The sequence below is a fragment of the Diabrotica undecimpunctata genome, chromosome 2 (genome assembly GCF_040954645.1).
Source record: "Diabrotica undecimpunctata isolate CICGRU chromosome 2, icDiaUnde3, whole genome shotgun sequence".
NCBI classification, from domain to species: Eukaryota; Metazoa; Arthropoda; class Insecta; order Coleoptera; family Chrysomelidae; genus Diabrotica; species Diabrotica undecimpunctata.
Window position 1 is genome coordinate 11,180,932 of NC_092804.1, and position 23,696 is coordinate 11,204,627.

At 31.6% G+C, this 23,696-nt stretch overlaps 2 protein-coding genes and 1 long non-coding RNA gene across 4 annotated transcripts in view; 1 reads left to right on the forward strand and 2 right to left on the reverse strand.

Annotated features, from left to right (window-relative positions):
- Positions 1-23,696, forward strand: part of LOC140434177 (uncharacterized) — a 929,087-nt gene that overhangs the window by 844,778 nt on the left and 60,613 nt on the right. The gene's annotated exons all lie outside the window — the stretch shown is intronic.
- LOC140433184 (uncharacterized) lies at positions 4,269-7,175 on the reverse strand. The gene is made up of 3 exons (XM_072521224.1): positions 6,861-7,175; positions 5,192-6,805; positions 4,269-5,004 (listed from the first exon to the last, which is right to left on the reverse strand). The coding sequence occupies exons 1-3, from the start codon at positions 7,173-7,175 to the stop codon at positions 4,912-4,914; spliced, it is 2,022 nt and encodes a 673-aa protein (XP_072377325.1). The 3' UTR covers positions 4,269-4,911.
- Positions 7,192-10,234, reverse strand: LOC140433185 (uncharacterized). The gene is made up of 3 exons (XR_011949885.1): positions 9,906-10,234; positions 7,647-7,754; positions 7,192-7,437 (listed from the first exon to the last, which is right to left on the reverse strand). It is a non-coding gene; the product is annotated as an uncharacterized lncRNA (long non-coding RNA).

Here is a 23,696-nt window from a genome sequence, read left to right on the forward strand (position 1 = left end):
CTGATTTTCGTTCCAACTTGGTAATAAGATCTCTTATTTGCGCTAATTTGTCCAAACTAACTCTGTCACGCCTTGTTTTAATATCATCTAGTTCGCATGTACCTTAGTAAATTACTCGTGGTGTTCATTGTCAGTCGGAAAACCTCTAAACCAGTGTCATCCGTTTTCCACAAGTCTGTTGTATTAAGGTGACTTGCCTATCTTACACCTACAAGATATAAGAGACCTAAAAGGGCACAAATTTCATCAATGTTTGTTGGGTATATATCTGGATCGGGACTGAACTTCTGCTTTTATTTTTGTATTGGTCCCATCAACAATTATTTGCAACATATCAGTATCAAATAGATTGTTCCAGATATCTAAAATATCGGTTTTCTGCCCAACACATTGTTATAAACCCAGAAACTGCAGAACAATATTGTCACTTCGAGTTCTGATGTTCTTATGGGCAATATGCTTAGCCCATTTTATTTTATTATTTTTGCCCAAAAAATATGGACCAATGGCAAAATCTGTCATATCATCTAATTCCTCATTTTCCTGTTCCGTGTCGCTTTCCAAGTTTTCTTCTACATGATCTTCTTATCCCGATTTTTCTTCATCATCATACTCATGTGTCATACTCACCTATCGAAACTTCTTCAAAAATAGCTAACCATCTTTTTTGCCCTTTTTGATAATCCATAATATCTGAAACATAAAGTTTTATTATAAAATAATTACTTATAAGTCACAAAATTCTATTACTTCTCTAGACGCACACGGTCCACTGCACCGGTTTTACAAATAACAAACTTACTGTTTGAGCATCAACACTGCAATCATACACAGTCGATAAATGTACCTACCAAAAGAAGGTACAGAGCCGGAGAAACTAGAAAGCTTCCGATTGGCTTTAGAATTGACCGTCATCCGTCATTTATGTCCACCGGTCTCCTAGACAAGCTGCGTCTACTGAAAGGTTTTATATTCGTTCCTTTTCATTACGTTGGGTTTTTTGTTATTGGGATGAATACAGATATTAACCATTCTATGGAATTTGTCCAAAATTAACAAACATTTAATCGATTTGAATTTTATAAACTTTATCTCGCTTTAAGCGAAAAATGCATCAAATACATTATTTAACGCTACAATGGTTATAGCAATTGAAGGCAATCAAATAAAATGGAACGATCTATCCGAATGGCCACAGATAATATGCTAATATCTTTTCACGAGTCAGTGAATTTCTAGAAAAGGGATAACATATCCTTTTGTACGCCTTTTAGTGTCGTCGGGGGATATAGTTAGATTGTGGTAGAAATTTTCATTTCTTTATCTTTCAGTTTGATTTCAGGTAATTTGTGAAACACCGACCATCGTTGGAAATATACGGGCATTCGTGAAGATAATATTCGTAATAGCGTTAAATTTTTCGTGTGAAATGGGGTGTTCACTTTATCTGAATTGTAAATGGAGATATTTTATCTGTAAGTAAGTGATTTTATATTTGGAAACATTTGTTATATTTGATAGATAGATTATAGATATTAGATAGAATTAGGGGCGCTAAAATTAAGAAGGAACTTCTTCTTTAAGTGCCCTGTCCGTTTCGAACGTTGGCTATCAACATGGCAATTCTAATCTTGTTTGCGGCGCTTCTGAATAGTTCGACCGATGTGAGCCCGAACCACTTCCGCAGATTTTGGAGCCACGAGTGTCTTCTCCTGCCTTCTTCTTCTTCTTTTTTAGGTACCGTCTCCTCAAATGAGGTTGGTAATCATCACAGCTATTTTCACTTTTGAGATTGCAGCTCTGAACAAGTCGACGGAACTGCAATTATACCACTTTCTCAGATTGTTGAGCCAATAGATGCGTCTTCTTCCAATACTTCGTTTTCCCTGTATTATTCCCTGCATTATGGTTTGTAGCAACACATATTTATCCCCTCTCATAACGTGGCCGAGATATTGTAACTTTCTTATCTTAATCGTATTCATGATTTCCATTTCCTTTCTCATCTTTCTGAGGACCTCAACATTTGTTATTCGGTCTACCCAACTTATTTTTAATATTCTTCGGTAGGTCCACATCCCGAATACTCTCGAATCTCCTGCCTGGCCCTCGCTTACTGTCTACTTTCCTCTGGACAATCAATTGCAGTAGACAGTACTTATCGTGTATCAATATGTAGCCTAGATATTTAAGCTTTCTTTGTTTGATTGTGCTCACGATTTCTCTCTCCTTTCCAATTCTTTGGAGTACCTCTATGTTGGTGACCAGGATATACGAAGAATGCGTCGGTACACCCATATTTCGAATGCTTCTAGTTTTCTCGTGAGCGTATCTGTCAGCGTCCAGGCCTCCATACCATATAGTAGGATCGAAAAAATGTAGCATTTAACTAGACGAAGTTTTAGGGGAATAGACAAGCCCTTGCTTATGAGGAGCTTTTTCATATTGTTAAATGCTGCTCTAGCTCGTTTTATTCTCGCCTTAATTTCTGTGGCCTGTTCCCATTTTGCATTTATGTTGGTGCTAAGGTACACATAAGGTTCTATTAAGAAGGATACAATTATAGTTTCTGTCAACAGGAGTCCACAATAGACCGTGTTACAGCAGAACCTAGAAAACATAGTGAATTTAATATAGACACACACTATATTTTATATATACAGTGTATACACAATACCAAAACTTGTATACATACTAGTATTTGTACATTATATCAATGTCATAGCTAGAAGCAAGAATAATATGATATTCTTACAAATTTGTCTATCTTCTAGTAATGTTGGCAACCATAAGGCAGGCCCGAGCAACTCACGTACTACCAGTCAAGTATCCATTAAATTGTCATTAAACTAAAACACAAGTCGACCTCATTCATACATAAGCCATAAAAAAAAGAAAATAAAAACAATCTAAAAATAGAACACTCATCTTGGAATACTCAATCGAAAAAAGAAAACAAATACAAACCGATTATTGGAAGCAATGAATCGTCTACTGTAAACACCATTCCTAGACAAGGTCATGTACATGTGTCCTGCATAGCTGTTGATATGAAAGCCGATGATCTTCTAAAATTCTTGGGTGAGACGGTACCCGATATTACTTTTAACTGCGTGGAATGGCATAGAACTGAGAAATACTCCACATATAAGGTATCTTTCTCTTTCGATAAAATTGACAAAGTCTACAAACCTAATAAACAAAGAAGCTGCAGTTAGGAGATTTAACTTCAAAAGAAATTTTCAGCACATAAAGAAGACGGAGGAAGAAACCTAGAAGACCTAGGCTTAACCTGGAAGTTTCTAGAAACTTTTATCAAAATATACTAACTCGACAAGGTACGGTAAGCATGTTTCATGTTAATTTGAAGTGTATTTCAAAAATAAAGCCGATATGATCAATGCTTTTCTTGCAGATCAAAATTTATATGACGTCATATATTTTTCGGAGCACTGACAAAGTGAAGAAAATTTAAAATTAATTAGCCTCTCCGGCTTTTCATTAACCTGAAACATCGCTTTTACTGCTCAGAAAAATATATGACATTGCAGAACATCCACTGAACTGTTTACCGTAACTTTGCCATAAATCTTTGTCTGTTTTAAATGTGTTCTTGTTTGTGATATATATTGAAGTTATTGAAGTATTGAAGTTGAAATAAATTCTAAACTCTAAATTCACATATTTGACCATACCACTGACTGTTCTAATTTATCGTATGAAGTTTAGACGTAGTACTAGAATTCTTTTAGAGACATTTCTTTGTTTTTTATAAAACACTATCATACAAAGTATGACAAATTCTCTCCTATTAATAGAATTCAGACACTGAGAGATGACTTAAATCACCATATGATCTGGTGGATACAAAATCTGTAAGATTTCAGCACGCTTTGACTGAGTATGTTAGAGATCGAAGACGAGAGACCTTTAATTTGGAGTATTCATTTTATTTTACTACGATTTTAAGGAAAGTTTAACTTATTTTAATTTAGCATTTGTTTAATATAATTTATCAATTATTTAATCATTATTTAATGTTTAGTAGTACACTAGGACCTCGTTAATCCGGAGAGGCAAAAACAAGACCCTTTTCGGATTATCGATGATTCCCAATTATAGTATGTTATATTTAAGGCTGTTTTAGCAGTTGAAGTACACTGCGATTTGAAATGGGCGTATCACTTACTTCTCTACACTGCTTACGTCAGACCTACGTAGCTCCCTAATTTGAAATCTACACAGTGTTAACTTGTTTCGATCTTTACTCAGTGGCGCCGGCCGACGGGTAGTTTAATGACAACAAATGCATTATTCTCCATTCAAATAAGTTTTGTCGGGAATACCTTTTCAGATTGATTATCGTAGATAATGTTTTAAAAAGAATTATCACATTTTTAATTTATATGTCTTAGCTAAATATAGTATTGAATAAAAATTTGTGAAACGTGACTGCAAAAAACATCGTGGTGTTTATTTATAATAAATTTAAAATAACATAAAAATATCGAAAAAATTCCAACTTGTTGTCACAAACAAATAAACAATTTCGCAGTTATAGCTTAAAAATGATCCCATGAAGTTATTTATTTGTTAGAGAAAACCGATATTAACCTAGTAAAAATTAAACAAAAAATATTTTTATTTATCTATAAAAAATTGGTACCTGCAAAACCATCATAATAGTAAATGTATTTATCTGGCAAGTATTTCGAGGCGACGCACTGTGAGGAAAAAGTTCTCGGAATGGAATATACATTATTTTAATATATTTATAGGTTGCAGTTACATAAGAAAAGTATCCAATTGATGAATAAAACACAAATCGTGGATAATTTTCTTTCTTATTTTAAAACACCCTGTTTTGTATTTTCTTCTGAAGAAGAAAGTAATCTGAAGATGCTTTTGTTTTTAACTACTTAAAATACGTGGCAACATATTTTCAATATAAAAATTTTTCAATTTTGGCAATATTTGCTTCCAAAATTCCGGCTTGGCTTCTATCTACAATTAGAAAATATTTATTAGTTGTTGTAGTTTAGTATGTGCAGGTATCAGTATTAAGTATACGATAAATAATGATACATAAATAATAATACTAGTAATCATAAAAATATTGTTTGAATATCTTAAAAATTCTGACATGAAAAAAAGGTTTCTAATACGTTTATAAACTAATATAAATACGTACCTTATCAACAATAAAACCCATAGGTGTCCAAACAATAAAGTAGCAATATTTTTTCTGAGCTATTGCTAGCTGTCCTTGAACTTGATAAAAATAATTGTCGGTGTGTTTTAATTTTAACGTATTTTCTTCGTGTGTTAGGTATTTAATTTTTTTTAATTTAACAGCCTCTTCTGGGGTCAACTTACAAGCCGAATAGGGGCATTTTACTTCTACGATATGATCGTCATCAATAATGCCATCCGGACTCGCTGCAAGAAACGGATTTTCTGCAGAAATGAATAATCCACATTCGCGTACTTTTAAATTATATTTTGCTTCAAATTCCAGTTTTGCAATTGCCTCATGATCTTGTCCCCACCTTGTAGCAGCAGATCCGTGAAAATCTGAAAACAATATTTTTTTTGTGGTGTTTGCAGGATTTGTAGATTTCCTCAATTTGCATACAATTCCAAAATTAGAGGCTGTTAAACGATTATGCCTGTATTCTTTCCACAAAAAATTTGTAGATTGACCCCTGGTAGATTGTTCTATTTTTGCAATCTCCTCATTACTTTTTTGTAAAGATTCCAAAAAACTCTCTTTCTCGCTTGTTGGTATTTCTATATCTAATGCACCGTAATTTTTATCAGCAGGTGCAATTTTTCTTTTTTTCTTTATTACTGGGTGTAATTCTCTACGCAGTCTTCTTTTGTTCCTTACTCTTTTGATTTGATCGATGTATTTGTTTGTATATTTTCCTGGACTTTTCATGGTCATTTTCTTATGTAGGTCACTAAAGTAATGTTCTCTTTCATTGAATGATATCGCTGCAGCTTTACACCGTGTATCGTAGCTACCTCTCAAAACAAAATTAATTCTTTTACCCCCAACAAACTTTGAAATCACAGAGTTATATGTTTCTGCTGCATTATTATTCATATTCAACAATAAGCTATGAGTATGTTGAATTAGTCTGTTCCCACACGAGAGAATGTCATTCAATAATCCGCATTCTTCTAATTTGATAACAAAGTTTATTTCGTTTTCTTTGGATCCTTTACAAAAATATTGATCGCAGTTTGTATGTTGTCCAAAGACATGGTACGGACAATTTTTTATGTCTTTTATTAGGTTTTTCATTTGAATTTCTATATTATTTGTTTCATTTCTTCTGTAGGCTATCGCTGTTTTGATTCCTAGTCTTAATCTTAGTATATTACTAGACAAACGTTTTCTTAGTTCTGGCGCCACAGGTTTCATTTTAGTTGAAATTTTTTTTGCTGCCAAATCTCTTAATCTACTGCAATAATTGCGTAAAAGGTGATTTATGCATTCAATTTTTTTTATTAAAATATTTGGACCATATGGTTTTTTAATGCATAATGAATTATATACACTACTATCTCCATCGCCCACTAACTGTATGTATTTTAATCGATGCATCTCCACACTTCTTTTAAAACCTTCAACTATTATATCAGTTTCCATGGACGTGGATGATCCTTCCCAATTTTTAGAACATGTATGGGATTTAACTGTTTCATTTTTTGTTGCAGCTCTCGCGCATATAATACAGTATATATTTCTTGTAGCAACAAATAAAATCTTTCCAGTTTTGGCACCGACTATGCAAGCCTAAAAAACAAAATATATAGAAAGATTGTCTATCTTGTCAATACAACACACTTACTACACCTGAAGAAGCATCGTAGTTTACTTTATACGATCTTTTGGACCAAGCACCATCAGCTATAACGGTTATTAACCCATTTCCGTCGGAATCTACTTCACCAATTTCTTTGGCTAAAGCTAATTCCTCCCGTCCAGCCTCTTCTATGGAATCACAAAGTGTTTGGCAGATGATATCTGCAACTGTCTCCGTATGTTTTGCATACTGCCTGTAGGACATCACAGGTATATTTAATGCAGCGTGTTGCTGCTGTATGTCTGAATAACCAGACCCTGTGGATACAGTAGCCATCACTTGTGCTACATTCAAGTTCATTGAATTGTTACCAGAATCCTCTGTTGCTATCTCCTTTTCAATATTGCACATTTTACATTTAAAAGTCAATGTACTTATCAGTCCGTCCATTTTTTCTTTGATAATCTCCATATAAGAAAAGTTGCATGAAAATGGAGAATGATCATTCAAACCTTGAATCGATTTAATGAAAAAGTTCATGTCCACTATTCTTCTACCTTCTACCGAAAAATATGGTTTTTGCTGAGATGCAATTTCAATTGACTGAGAATGAGAGCTGTCACTAGAAATAACGATAAAATTTAAAGTATTTTCTGCAAATGATATTATTGGTTATTATTATTATTTAAGAGTAAAACCTTGGTAATGTTTTGACCATAAACAAATAATATGTAAGGTCATGAACAATGTATTTACTTACTTTACTAAGTATTCAATACTATTACCAATTAGGTATCATAAAATATAGTCATTTGTAAAAGGGTTACTTACGAATCGACACTACAACTAGGTAAAGTAGATGTTTCTGCTAATCCTTGATGGAAGGAACTATTTGATAAAGAACTTTTCTTTAAAGTAACTTTTTTGATTTTTAAGTTTCTAAAAATATGAGAAAGAAACAAAATTATTGTAGGAAAAAAATATGAACTTACTGAAAATGAACTATTATAATATTTTTAAAATAAAACGAACAACGGGTGTTTGTGAAGAACGTAATCAACGCTATATATATATATATATATATATATATATATATATATATATATATATATATATATATATATATATACATATATATTTATAAATATAAAATTAGTATTTCTTGGGTTTAGGTTCAATAAAATATATATTACTTGTGGAACTAGATTTTATTTTCCATAGCAATCAACGTTTCGGCAGGAAATCCTTGCCTTTGTCAAGATTCTATGTATAATGTACATGTATAAGAACAAACAGTTATTGTAAAATATGTATATATTGACTTACCAAAACGTAAAACGGGACACAGACATTAATGAACTGACAAATAAAAGTTGATATCTGATATCTCATGGTTTACTGTCATTAGTATATAATTATTTTTATTTGAGCGTATCATTTATGTTTTCAAAAAAGGTAAAATGGAGATATGTTATGACTTTAAGAGCTTTTTATGGTGTTATATTTTTTTATGGTGTTAGGTTTTGTGTATCTTTTTTGTCTTATTTGAACATCAATGATACGCTCATATAAAAATAATTATATACTAACGACAGTAAACCATGAGATATCAGATATCAACTTTTATTTGTCAGTTCATTAATGTCTGTGTCCCGTTTTACGTTTTGGTAAGTCAATATATACATATTTTACAATAACTGTTTGTTCTTATACATACCTGTACATTTTAGAATCTTGACAAAGGCAAGGGTTTCCTGCCTGAAACGTTGAACCCAAGAAATACTAATTTTATATTAAATATAGTACGGTTCAAGAAACTCAAAACTAATATATATATATATATATATATATATATATATATATATATATATATATATATATATATATATATATGTATATATATATATGTATATATATATATATGTATATATATATATATATATGTATATATATATATATATATGTATATATATATATGTATATATATATATATATATATATATATATATATATACCTTGTTATTTCCTGACCGTAAATTTTTAAATAGAAATTTTTATTTCCTGGGTTTGTCGGACTTTTTAATAAAACACTTTATTTTGCTTAGACGTTTCGCCCACTTGAGATTTTCAATAAACTCTTTATTTATTAAAACATTACACTTCTAACATATTATTTTCACAATACACGTTATATTTCAAAATTCACAAAATGCATGTTTATTCCTTGAGATGTGAAGAAGGAATGATAAATTTGAGCGTACACATCATATGGTAGATATTTCAAAGCATTTCATCGTAAACCATTCAAGTCGTAAATCATTCAAGTCGTAAACCAAAGATTATACACAAAAGATCAAGTTACATTTAAGAAAAAATCCCTACACAAGAAAAAACGTTCCCTATTAAGAAAAAAGAATATTTGGTAGCGATACCTGAGTTTGCGAAACTCACGATGTTTAACATCTCATGTTCCTTTGTTTCTTTCCTTTTACAAAACGACGTTGTTTATAACCGTATCGACCCAAATTAGTTTTAAATTTTCTTCTGTACTCCCATAAGTCAAATGCTTCTATTCTATTACCTACTTATATATATACATAACATTTCAGTATCCATATCGTGAGTTTCGCAAACTCAGGTATCGCTACAAAATATTCTTTTCTCTTAATAGGGAATGTTAGTCGGATTTTTTCATAAATGTAACTTAATCTTTTGTGTATAATCTTTGGTTTACGACTTATGAAATGCTTTGAAATATCTACCATATGATGTGTACGCTCAAATTTACCATTCCTTCTTCACATCTCAAGGAATAAACATGCATTTTGTGAATTTTGAAATATAACGTGTATTGTGAAAATAATATGTTAGAAGTGTAATGTTTTAATAAATAAAGAGTGTATTGAAAACCTCAAGTGGCCGAAACGTCTAAGCAAAATAAAGTGTTTTATTAAAAAGACCGACAAACTTAAAAAATAAAAATTTATATATATGACGAACAAAATTGACTACGTAAAAAACGTACATATAAGTCAAGTTAAATAAAAGCTTTTAAAAACGGTTGTAAATATATAAATAATAAATACTTACTGTAGTGCAATTGCTCTCCTTTTACTTGGCCTAGGACGTTTACTGGGACTCATTTCTTATCTTGCCACTGATAACTTATATCAGTAAACTAATGTAATACTTAAAAATACGCGTAAACTAAAGAACTTATAACTTATACCACTAAACTAATAATATATTACTTAACATACCCGTAAACTAAAGAATTTCAATGTTTTCAAAATAACTAAGAATATTGTAAACTGTAAATACTAAGCAAGTTGATGAAGAAAATACAAGAATGAATAACTGATAATGGATTCTAATTCAAGCGAACTAACTGACCGTACGTTCATGAGATTTGACGTCACGAAGGCGATAAAGATGAAACTATGCGACAATGATGAGTAACACGTTTCACTATTAGATTTCAGTATATTTTAGCAATTTTCTTTAAAGTTGGAACACGCTTTTCTCGATTATTACTGGACACAGAAAGGTGAAAAAAAAACCAACGATTACAGAAAAAAAAACTCTTTCAAGTGATGGGCGTAAAAAGTTTGGTTATAATAGAACGTTAAACAGTCTAATCCAATTTTTCAACAGAAGTTTCAAAAAAATAAAAAAAGTAAGACCATCAATTTGAAGGCAACATAATTTCGAATAACGTGTCCAAATGTTTTGGTGCACCGATAAAACAGCCTTAATGGTAATAAAACATATGTTTAACCTTAGTTTCTTCAATTGATTTGTAAATCTGTGAAAAAAAAATGAAAATATTAAAAATTACAACCATTTAAGAAAAATAGTGAGTTTAAATAAAACATTAGTTCATTTTTCTTGAAAAAGTCTGTAACGCTCTTCTGTTAATAATTTGCGCACTTTTGTTTCAAAAGCCCGATCTCTAAGCTGACAGAGAAACATACCTTCGTGGCTATCAAATTCGTTTTCTTCAGCCCATTTTTGGCTGTGTTGAAAGCTTCTACTGACTATAAACTACCAACTTTTTGGAAGCGAGAATTTTAACGTCGTCCTTACACATAGCCGTTTACATAATCTCCTCATTCAGCACCACCACCAGCCCATTCTTGAGCTTCTGCACCACTTATTTGAGGATCATTGGGTCCCCTCAACCTATTAAAAATCTGAGCTAAGGAAACATCATCTTTTAGTTTATCATTATCAGTGAGAAATTCAAGGTGCAAACTCTTCCATGATTTGTTAATAAGAGATGTCTTAACATCGGCCCAGCAATTAGCCAAAAGAAGTGTCCTTTATTTAAAGATTTTAATGTGTCGATGAGGTTGTCAGAACATAATGCAAGACAGTTAAGCAAAAGTAATTTGCGGTAATTTAACTTCACATTTTGTATAACGTTCTGATCCATTGGTAGTATATAGGCATTGTTTATAGGCCGTGATGTTAGCTGGCAGTAAATTAGCTGGCAAAAATTTTGCCATCTTCAAAAATAAGTTCATCTGCTAATGGATGCCCAGGACAATTATTATCTAACAATAAAATTCACTGAATTCACTGAAATAATTCACTGAAGAAACAAGTCTTTCATAACCCAAGCATTTTTTGTCCACGATAAAAACAGGAAGATGTGTTGGTTTAAATTCCTGTGTTTTGATTTTCTGACAACAAGAAATTAAAGTTTATGGGTTCCAGCCGCATTTGCACAAGGCACGAATGTCACTCTAATCTTTTTCTTCCGAAAGCCGACTTCTCATTGGCATAGGCTAAAGTATGATCGGGCAATAATTGCCAGTACAAACCAGATTCGTCAGCATTTTACACTTGTTCCGCTGTTATTTTTTTTTCTCTAATAACTCTCTGTAACTTTAGTTGGAATGGTCCGATAGCGGATTCATCATTGGATAGTTTTTAACCAACCATTTTTAAACGTCTTGTTCCGTGGCGTTTTTTAAATTTGTCTAACCATCCCCGGCTTGCATTAAACTCGATATTGGAGTTTATAATCTGGCGATCAAAAACACGAACTTTCTCACAAATCATATCACCACTTACAGGAACATTTCTTCAGTATTTTTCGTACACCGGTACCACGTTCTGTTAGGCTTACAAAGTTTAACATTTTGACTGTTTTTTTATGTCACCCAAAGTTGACCTGTCTATACCAAACCTTCTAGCAATGATAGCGTAGCTGTCACCTTTATCTAACATTTCTATAAACCGCAATTTATCTTTTATTGTTAATGTTGAATGTATACGTGACGGCGCCATGATGTTAGCAAGCACGCTAAATTGACACTGTACAAACACGAAAGGCGATAAACAAAAAAACTGACAGGTTGGTTGGCTCACGGCGCCCCCCGCACCTACGCCCTATTGCCCGGCCAGATTACAGCGATCGCCAAACAAGGAGTCCGGATTAGCGAGGCCCTACTGTAGTATTTTTGTTGGGATTGTTAAGATATTCCATTTTTGTTAAATTTTTGTAAAATTGGGGACATCTCGTGAATCAATAAATAAATAAATTGTTTTTAAAATCATAATTCTATTGGTTCTGTATTTTAACAGTAAATAAAATGATACATAAATATTTATTTTCAAATATGTGATCTTGATCCCATAAAATATTGAGCAATCTGAAACGCTACCAATAAATATATTTCGAAAAATTCCATTTTTAAATCGATTACATCGGCTTGTCGGCGTGCCGATGGAAATTTAAAATACCTGGGGGAACATACTTTAAATTATTTAGGAGAATATTTTAAAGCGTTAACACAGGCAGCGTCAGATATTTTTTAAATACCAAAGGGAATTCCTGCCACTTTTTATTTACCTCCACCTTCTAAAAATTTACCTCAAACAAAAACGATTTATAATGTTTGATCGGAAGCGTGACTCTCCTGTTTTTCATTTTGTAAAATAAATTGAGTTTCTGATGCTCACGTTTTCTATTCGTATTCAGAATAGGGCTAGATTAATAAAATGTTTCGTTTTTTTCAAGCCAATTCCATAAAGAATAAATAAATAATCTTACTATACTGAATTGAAAGTTGTTGCTAAATAAAATACGGTATTATGCAACCAATAGATTATTACTTGCGTATTTTTAAAATGGGAACGTGGAAAGTAAGAAGTTTTTTCAGCTAGTAAATTACATAATTTAAAAAGGAATGGATAGACTGAAAGTCAATATTCTTTGTTTTTTATGTATAAATGCATATTTACAACCTACTCACAAACAGTACATTAAGTAATTAGTAAATTTTATGACAATATTGACTTGATTTGGGCACCGTTCAGTCACAGTTCTCCATTTTCACCTATGTAACCAAGTCTTCGGGCCAAATCCTCTTCAGTCTTCATTCCTCTCTTGGTGGCTGATATAATTTACTAATATATAATTCACATAATTTTGTGTTTAAAGGCTTGCTACAGTCCCAAAGTTCTACGCCATAAGTCCATATTGGTTTTAATATGACTTTGTAAAACAGTATTTTGTTCTCCAATGACAGTTGTGACTTTCTGCCAAATAACCAATTCATTTGTTTTAATTATATATTAAGCTGACGTTTTTGGCGGTAATGTATTGCTTCCAGGTCAGCTTTCGGTCGAAATCCAACCTAAAATATTTCACGACGTCTCTGGCAGGAATGAGGCCGTTGTTTAGACTAACTTGTGGTCTTCTTGTTGTAAATGTGATTTGAGCTAATTTTTCTTTATTGACTTTAATTTTCCATTTTGTCAACCAATTCTCTAATGTATGCAAGTAATTTTGGAGCTTTTCAGATACTATGTCTGGGTCTTTGTTTGAAACTAAAACAGCTGTATAATTGGCAAAAGTCGCCACTGTATCGTCATCTGTAATAGGTACATCAGCAGTAAAGATTAGGTACAGGAAAGGACCCAAGACACTTCCCTGAGAAATTTCGGATTGGATTGAGTGATAGGTTGAAAAATCATTATTGATTTTTTACTTGGAACGAACGTTCGTTAATATAGGACTTTAAGATAAGGTACTAAGGCACAAACTATTGTGCCAAACTTCATTAAAAAGCTGCTTAATATCGAGAAATTTGTAAGTTTTACTTAAATGCATAATATTCTAAAGATATTAATGTTTTTTACTCTTAATCGTTTCTTTTAACTAACATTTTAAGGCAAATCCCAAAAATTACATTCAGCAATTTTGCTACACCCGGTATAATAAACATAGTAGACATTTTTCATATATTTCTTTCTTCATGAGGAAGTAACACTTCTGTTGTGGTTCTTATATAGTTCTGTCACGTCGCTCCAAAGTCAAACTACCAGAAATTCAAGTTTTCCAAGGAGTATTGCTGTCACCGGTATTATCCATCATTTACAAAACTGCAGCTCCATAAATACTGCAAACTGGCTTTAGTTTCTTTACTGACGTAACATACATATATAAAAAAAAGCGATAACTGACTAGGAAGATATTGCCAACATCCGAGTTTAAATGTGACGGTGCTAGAGGGAATAAAATTCACGAAATTATTAAAAACAGTTGTTAAACGAGTAACCAAACTTTAAATTTTAAACTAGAACTAGAAGTGTGTAAATTAACAGTATAAGAGTGTTATTACCGCTAAAGTATACCAGCTGCGTTGAAAATGCCACACCAGTTATAGATATTCCACGTTGATGAAGGTCCTCACATATTATTTTTAATGTTTTCTTGTAAAATACTGCATAGAATCATACAATGAAACTACTGAAAATTATTTGGAACTTAAAAGAATAAAAGCTAAATATAGATTTATTATTAAAAAAAAACAAGCAAGAGTCATGGCAAAAGTTTGTTTCAGAAATCAATAAATCTACTTCAATTGGTCAAATCTGGAATATGATTAGAAGTATAATAATATCTGGAAAAAATTCACATCACTTTATAAAGTACTTAATAAAAGACAATCAGACATTTACTTTCGAATGCGACATATTTAAAATAATGGCAAATCAATATTGTACCGCTTTTAGTGATGAAAGCTATTCAATAGAATTCTTAAATAATAAACGATTCGAAGAAAATAAAGGAATACCACTAATCAATGACACTTCATCAATAAACAATCCTAGAAGTTTTACTGAACTCTTAACTATGGCTACTATGGCCTACCACTAGTAGGCCAAGAACTATTATTGCAACTTTTTAATTTCATATAGATCACTAAGGTATTCCCACAAATATGGAACTCGTCAATCATAGTTCCAATATACAAACCAGGTAAACCTAAATTTGAAGCAGAATCCTATAGACCAATCTTTCTCACGAATGCAATGTGTAAGTTGCTGGAAAAGGTATTTGCCAATCAACTCATGTGGTATATTGAACATAAAGATCTTATTATACCCAAACAAAGTGGATTTAGGAAAAATAGATTAATATTAGATAACTAAATATCATTGGAATCAGAAATTCACGAAGCATTTATATGCAATCAAGATTGTTTAGCCAAATTCATTAATGTAAAAATTTCTTTAATGTAATTATTCTAGCAAGAAATAAAAACAAATTATCTGCTCATAATCGTATTGCTACAGCTCTTAAGTCGATAGAATCGTGGTCTAACAATATTGGGCTCCAGTTTTCTACCACAAAAACAAAAGCTATTCATTTTTCACGAAAATCAAATCCACAAAAGCTCCCAAATCTATTTTAATACAATTCTCTTATAGAATATACAAAAGAAATAAAATACCTAGGCATGCAACTGGACTCAAAATTAAGCTGGACAAGTCATATACACTCGCTAAGACTATAGCGCCAAGCTGGACTAAACATTATGAAATCTGTATCACATAAAAATCGGGGAGCAGATTTTCCAACTCTAATAAATTTATATAGAGCTTTAATTAGATCAAAATTGGACTACGGATGTGTTGTGTATAACTCCACAAACCAAGCATTTCTCAAAACTTTGGATACTCTTCAGAGTTCAGCCGTTATATGAAGGTTGCACCAGTCTTGTGGACAGTCTACTCTGTGAAGCTGGAGAGCCACCCTTAAACCTCAGAAGAAAATACTCAACTCTATCATATGTCTCGAATATAAAATCTCAGTCCAAAAAATCCAGCTCTCCATCATGCTGTTATTAACAGTAACAAGTTCCAGGAAGTCTATCAAAAAAGAAATAGGGGTCCTGTACTTATTTATGAACGAGCTAATAGATACTTATTAGATTTTAATATTGAACTACCTTCCATTTATCCTACCTGTGAAATAAATTTATGTTTTCCTTTGGTTGTTCATTCATAAATGACTGCCAACATTATAAACCCCAACGGCCTCATTGTCGCCTATCCCAACAATTTATCCGACATGCTAGGTAATATATTTCCGATAGAGAATATTAGAGACTATAATAAATCTATACATATATCACGATGGTATATAGTCATGTAACACATGGTATATAGTCGTCATATATAGTCATCGTATATAGTCATAATGGTATATAGTCGTTAATAACCTATGGTTGTTGCGACGTTCTTCTTTAAATAAAGAAAAATAATGCAAGAAGTGGAGAAAAATTTCCCTCATTTATAAATTTATGTGTGTAAACAAATAATCATTTAAAATTAAATAATAAAGCTTTTGCAGTTCATATAGCTTAAAAATTAAATCAATTTTTCGTTCATATTATTTTCATTATTTAGTTCACAAAATTCAATTTTTGAAATAACTTTGGTTAATATTTCAAAAATTGTAAAATAGAACCTTAATTAATTGTGTTTGGTCATAAGCCGTTTTCAATACATGGTTTAATCACAAAAAAGTTTTAAAAATCGAGATAAAACAATTGTGGATGGAAAAATGTTTCAGACTAGTATTATTGAAATTCCAGTTACTATTAATATATCATTGATATATTCTAGCGTTTAAATGAAACGAATAAATTCAGTATTTTAAAAACAGGAGACTTTAGAGCAAAATTCTGAAACGGTTCGATTATTATTTCTAAATGAGAGTTCTCTCAGATTGTTTTAATTTATTATGTCGTCTATCTGAGTCTGATGATATCATCGATAATTTTTTTTATGCAGAAATAGTGCAAAATATCATTTAAACGTTCTCTTGTACATACATTTTTCTCGTGCAAGAATTTTAATTTTTAATATCCGTTTACTCACAAACACGTATCCAGTTATTCGGTCAAAAAATAAAACGATTCGATTATCTCGCCAAACTCGCTTTTTCGCTAATGTTTAATAGCTTCATCAGGAGTGCACTAAAATTATTTAAAAAAACAATTAATACATAGAACACATAACATAAATACAAACAAATAAAATTCACAGAGTGGAATCATTAAAATGCAAACCAGCACATCGCAGGACTACGAATTACACTAAAATAATTACTGGTAATGTTTTTAAAATACAATAACTTTTGCTTAGATATCAAAGCTTAAATAAAATTATATAGTGTCTGTTTTATTATTAACGGCATTCTTAGTTCAATTGATACACATCTCGATAAACAATCTTCTTTTGTGATTGCAACATTTTCAAGTTATAATCAAACTGGTGGGCTGTTTTTATAAAATGTTCGACAACAGCATATGATTTATTTCTCCCGTTGCAGTCACTTTTGTGTTGTGTGTTTCGCTGTTTCAGTCATTGTCCGGTTTGTCCAATATAACATACCTGGCAACCTAAACACTGTAATTAATATATGATATTGCTATTATACGTCATTGGTGTCCGATCTTAAATTTTAGAGAATATGGTTTTGTATTTAAGGTTGCTGTATTTGCTAATTTTGCAATTTGCAATCCCTCTCACTAGTTTTACTTATTTGACGGTCGATAATATACAGAAAATCAACTGTGAATTTTGATAAATTTAAATAAATTAGAATAGCAACCAATAGAAAGTACAAATAACGCTTTTAATGTCATGAATGCCAACTTTGAGAGAAAGTTAGTTTGTAGTGTAATTTGTTTTTAACAATTATATTGCGAACATAAAAATTTTGTTAAAAAACGATTTATTTAATATTCACAAATACTCAAAAACATGTAACAAGTAAACAAAAAATAAAAATACAAATGTGAGGTTTTGATGGTTTTATGAATGAATTATAAAGAAATAATGTAATTATAAATTTTACTTGCATTTTGAATTTCTAATCTTTTGTTTAAATTATTATCAGTTTTACTAATACACACCAGTTGGATAAAGGTTCTTTTAAATTTAGTGCCTTCATTGCACAAAATTTTAATGGTTTTAAAATCTATGATATGATCTTTGTCAATTGCATGCTCTGCCAAAGCACAAGATGGTTTTTTTTATTCTACAATCACCCTTGTGGGAAATAATACGATTTGGTAGATTTCTCCCGGTTTTACCAACATACACAGCTTTGCACCGAGTACAATTTATGCTATAATATACTACATTTTTGTAGTTTTGAATGCAAAGATGAAATAGTTTTGATGTTTTTTTGTTTCTATTTTTTTATTGTCAATAACCTTTAGTATTTGTATTAACTTAGGAGTTAATAATATATAATATAAGGCAGTAAATGATAATAGATGTTCTGATTGTTAGATACAATATTCTGAGATTTCTTAAAAATGTTGTTAAGTTTAACAGTATTAGAAAAAAGCATCATATGTAGCATATTTAAGGATAAGAGTTCTCCATTAAAATAGTTTTCAACAATTGAAGATCTTCCTGTAGGTATCCCGGATAAGAAAGCCTTAACACACTTTTTTTTAATCCCGGTAAAAGGTTTATTTTCATCATGTTTGCATGATGTGAGTAATAGCTTATACAGTATACTCCCTCTATAACGAACACGGTTATTACGAGGTTTCGCTTATAACGAGGTACATTAGATGTCCCGTAAAATTTCTATTGAACTATAACCCTCTATAGCGAGGCAAATTTGGTTATAACGAGAGAAAATAAAATTGAAAAACGTGTTTTCTTACGTTTTTGGCCCGGACGTGGCTATAAATAAATACCTTTTTAAACGACCCCGCAATAAACTTCTTTACAATAAATACAACTGTTTGACATATTTAGAAAATATGATAGATAGAATAATACTGAACAATTTAAAGCAGTCAAAAATGAGAGAATTCTTCCAATTGCAGAAGCAATAGTTTATGTTATCCTTGAAAATGGGCTTTATACATTATGTAGTTGGGAAAAATGCAAGTACAGATTTTTTTGTTTTAACCTATATCAATAAAAAAACTCTTTTTTGTTTTAATCTATTTCATTGACAATAAAAGTAAACAACTTTTTTCAAAAACGCCTTTCAAACAATATTTATTAGCAACTTATATTATTGCTCCGAATGGTTTCATATAGGAAGTTAATGTTTTAGAAAACTACATATTCATATGTATGCACAGTATTATTGTTATCTGATATAACGAGATCGGCTTATAACGAGGTAATTAGTCTGCCATTTCAGTTCTCGTTATAGAGGGAGTCTACTGTAGTAATATCCTATCTATTGAGATAAACTTGCTTCACGGAAAGCAACGCGTCATTCCATTTCTGATTGCAGAGTGGGTCTCTTGTGTTTTTTTTTTCGAAAATGTCCATCAGGTAAGCCATAATCTTTCTATAGGCTGTGTTTTACTAGTTTTCGTATAAATGGGGGAAATAATTTTTTGTCACATAAAACACCACTCACTTTTTTTAACTTCATGTCAACAAAATTTTTAAAAGAAGGAAATTTGATTATGTTTTATTATGTGAAATCAATATAAAACAAATTCTGAACTTTGCAATCTTCTTTTGTCAATAGTATCTATCAACACGCTCTATGCATTGTTTTAGAAAACTAGGTACTCTAGCTGCACAATAATCACAGCAGTATTGTCGCTACTCGTGTAGTGTATGTCATCCTTCCTAGATTTGCCGTAATAGAATTCTGAGATTTTTCATTTCGCTTGTTTGTTGTGTACACCCGCTTTATATTCGAAATACACGAAATATGCTTTGTTGTGACGGTTTAATAACCTTCCCTGCGTTATTGAAGCGTTTGTTCCGTATTTATTCCATGACAATATGAGGTTGCGGTTGTACACCAATAATTTCATAGCATATATCAAAACTGATTGTTTTATCAACTGCATGTTAGAAACGAGAAATTTCAAAGAGTTGGTGTAAATTGCATTTACTTTGTTTATTGCAGAATTTACTCTAAATGTACTTTTAGTTTTTCTTATTTAAACATAATTGATATTTTAATCATTCCACTAATCCTCCCTATATGTCTTTACTGCCGTCTACAAACATTATTGATTAAGTTGACAAACATTATTGAATAAAATTCTCTACAGTTAAATTCAAACAAATATGCTTTGATTGTCATATTTAAAACCTGCCGAATTAAAAAAGTTTAAACAGGTCAGTTGCATTGAAGTGCAGACTAAATTGGATAACAACAATGATAACGTTTATGTTCCATCATTGAGCATTATATCTGTTTGATTTTGAGTGATTGAGGTTTATTTAATTGGAAAATAGAAATTTTTAAAATGTAAATCCTTGATTATCAAATAGCTAAATACGAATGACCATATCTGATGAAACTTCACACTCCGTTTTACTAAAAAGGTAGATTAACAGTAAACTATTTTGAGGTTATGTTTACTAAACGTATTTTATAAATACTAAAAAATTTCTCTTTTTTTTAATTCGAAATAACCTGCCTCGATATCTTTGGTCATTGACACGGAAACACAGGTTTACAATAGTACCTACAGAGTTATAATACAGAGTTTCCAATCATAAAGAATAACAATATTATGTAAATTATATTCTATTAAACAATTGTGTAGTCTTTAAGAAGTCTATTAGGCTCGCGAGTCGGCTTGAACAGTTCAGAAGTTCTTCTAAACTGTGGGTATTGTTGGTAATGCCAGTGGTCTGGTACTGTTATCATTCTGTGAGGATGTGCTTGGCGGTAATAGGCATATTGTTGCAGTATGAGCATAACTGTTGGTCTGTAGAGGATATAAGATGACCATGTGTCAAACGTGTGTGTCCTATCCTCAATCTTTGTATTGCTATCTTCTCTTCTCTATTCAGAGATCTTCTCGCTCTAAGGCATGGCTCCTCCTTCAAGCCTCTCGATTCCGTCGCTCTTCGAATTCCTTCATTACACGAACGTCGAGGTCTACCTCTTTTTCTTCTTCTAGGGAGCTACAAACCTCTTCTTTCTATTCTCTTGATGACCGTTTCTGTAGCATTCATGTTATTTCTTATAGATTCGTTGGTCTCCCTTTTCAGCCTTGATGTTCTAGCACTTCTTCTCAAATAATCCATTTCAACTGCTAACAATCTTTTCAGTTTTGCATTAATTGTCTATACTTCAGAGCCATAACGAAGAACTGATTCAGCCATGGTTTGCCCTATTCTTTTGTGTTCAGAGATGCTAGGGACAAATAGCTGTTAACATTATATTGTCTTTCTCTGAGCTTTGTGTCTTTGGTGATCCAAAGTTGCTGCCACCTGCGTTGGATATTCCTTTTGAATTTTGATTTTATATCTTCTTGGAGCTGTATTTTGTAGACGGGTAAGTTGGATGTAGATGCTTCTTTTGCAGCGCTGTCAGCCATCCCATTTCCTTGGATGCCGATATGAGAAGGCACCCATATTATTGTTATTGAAGTCCGTCGGGAAGTGTGAAGATGGATCGATTCTTGTATTTTTTGCACTAGGTGATGTTGATTGTAAATATTTTCTAATGAATGAATTGCGGATAAGGAATCGGTTCACAGAGCTACACTTTGATCATTGTCAAAAGAGAACTCGCGAGCTTTTAAAATACTGAAGAGTTCTTCTGAAAACACGCTACATTCGTTGTATTCGAAAGTATCACACCGTGTAACTAGATTATAATGACAGAAACGCGAGATTATAGAGAAAAGCTATAGTGCTTACTTCAAAAAATTCAGTCCTGACCTTAGAATTCGCCACAAATTTTATCTATATTGAAAATAGATTCCATCTCGATGTTGACGAAAAATAAAACGCGTTTTATGCCAAAAAGATCTGTGTTTTTTACTTTTTGGTCAAAAGCTGATAAATCCTAATTTCCATATATCAATTCCACAAATCGGATTGCGTGGGCTAGGAAATTGAAAGAGGTGGCGAAGTGATTGAAGTCAACAGATTGATAGATAAAATTCGACGGTAAAACCGTTAAATCCTTTTATAAAGCTTTCAATGTTAAAACAAAACCAATATAACACATTTTTTTCAATTCAGATACCTAATGTGTTAAAAATAAGACATGAGTGCTATATACTTTGTCTTTATTTTGTTATATATCATCTTCTTAAGTTACTTCATATATATATATATATATATATATATATTTCTAAAGTATTCAACTAGTGAATTCAGAGGTTTAATCGGTCATTCAAGTTGGCAAATAAAAAAAGAAGTCAACTACTTCATAAGTTTATCGAAGACGTTTCGCTTTATATTTCTAAAGCTTCGTCAGTTCTAACTTAATATGTAGTATATTATCGATGTTATTATATATGTACTTAAACTTTACTCATTACTTCAAACTACCTTAACAAAAAAAAACAAAAAACACTCAAACTCTGCAGAAAATAATGTTCATATTCGTAGATACGAAGATTTAAACATTTTTAACCGGACATTTGGCTTCATTTAGAGATGGTTCTCTGCTGAAGACAAACAAAGCACTAAGACGACTTCTAAATGATTTTTTGAAATTGTTTTCTTTTCAATACATGTACTACTTTCCAGTATATTGCAGTATATTAGAATGTCCTCAGGCTATTTAGTTTAAATTAATTAAAAGTTTGTGAGACGAAGAATTGTTAATTTCAATGAAAAAAACGCGGAATTAATTATATCTGTTTATTTTAAAGAATAAGTTACATTTCCCTACATAACTTGTTCACCATTCGGCGGATCGTCCTGAAATGTTTACTGAGAAATTTAAATTTCAAAAATGAAATTTGTTTTTTAAAAAACTATTTTTTATTTCTAATCTACAATCTTAATACATCTAAACTTAACAAGACCAAGAATAATAATGAATTTTATAATGCAAAATAAAACGAACAATACGGCAGCTTCTGGGGAAACTGCAGAGTAAGCCGCAGGTGTTGGTTGTGATTCTGCCAGGTCCGGACTTTCGTACCATGTAACTCCTCCGTCCTTAAGAGGAAAAAATAACGGAGGTATTTTTGGATTCCAAATTTTGGGGACATCTTTCTTCCAATGGAATTTCGTCAGGAACCCTCTTATTTTTGCAATACTTCCGGTATCTGGTGATGATGTAAATTATAATGATTAGTATTAATATAGATAAGATGACTGAACCGGTGCTGATAATGGGTGTAGTTGGAAAGCCAATTTCTTCTACTGGTGAAAGATTTCTGGTAATTCTGTTAATTTCGTATAGTCCTTCCATATCGATTTTGCTCAAATTGGTTACTTGATAATTTACCTTTTCAGTCGAGAAATTTTCTAGTTTTGGTAATATTATGATTTTTCCAGATTGGATTCGTGGATTGTTTGAAAATTTTAAGGTTCCAACTTCTATTTCACATTTTGGCGGGATTTCTATTAACGAAGGTTCTTTTATTTCCAAAAACGAATTGGACTCACATTTTGAGATTAATTTGACAGTACTGGATGGGATTATTAAGATCTGGTTCTCCATGACGTGCTCGATAATGGGTTCTTGTAGATTTACTTCAGTGGCGTAGCATTTCTCTGGGTTACGTCCATCAATTAATTTATAGGTGCAGGTATCTATTTGGGTGTAGTCCTGTTGGCAGTAGTATCTGGTTTCGAGGATGGGACATTCTTCTT

Bases quoted from the DNA above. Each gene is read 5' to 3' on its own strand.
- LOC140433184 (XM_072521224.1), bottom strand. From the start codon at position 7,175: ATGAACTTGAATGTAGCACAAGTGATGGCTACTGTATCCACAGGGTCT. The intron at 6,806-6,860 runs GTAAGTGTGTTG...TTTGTTTTTTAG, and splicing joins ACGATGCTTCTTCAGGTGTA to GCTTGCATAGTCGGTGCCAA. The intron at 5,005-5,191 runs GTACGTATTTAT...TTCTAATTGTAG, and splicing joins TGGGTTTTATTGTTGATAAG to ATAGAAGCCAAGCCGGAATT.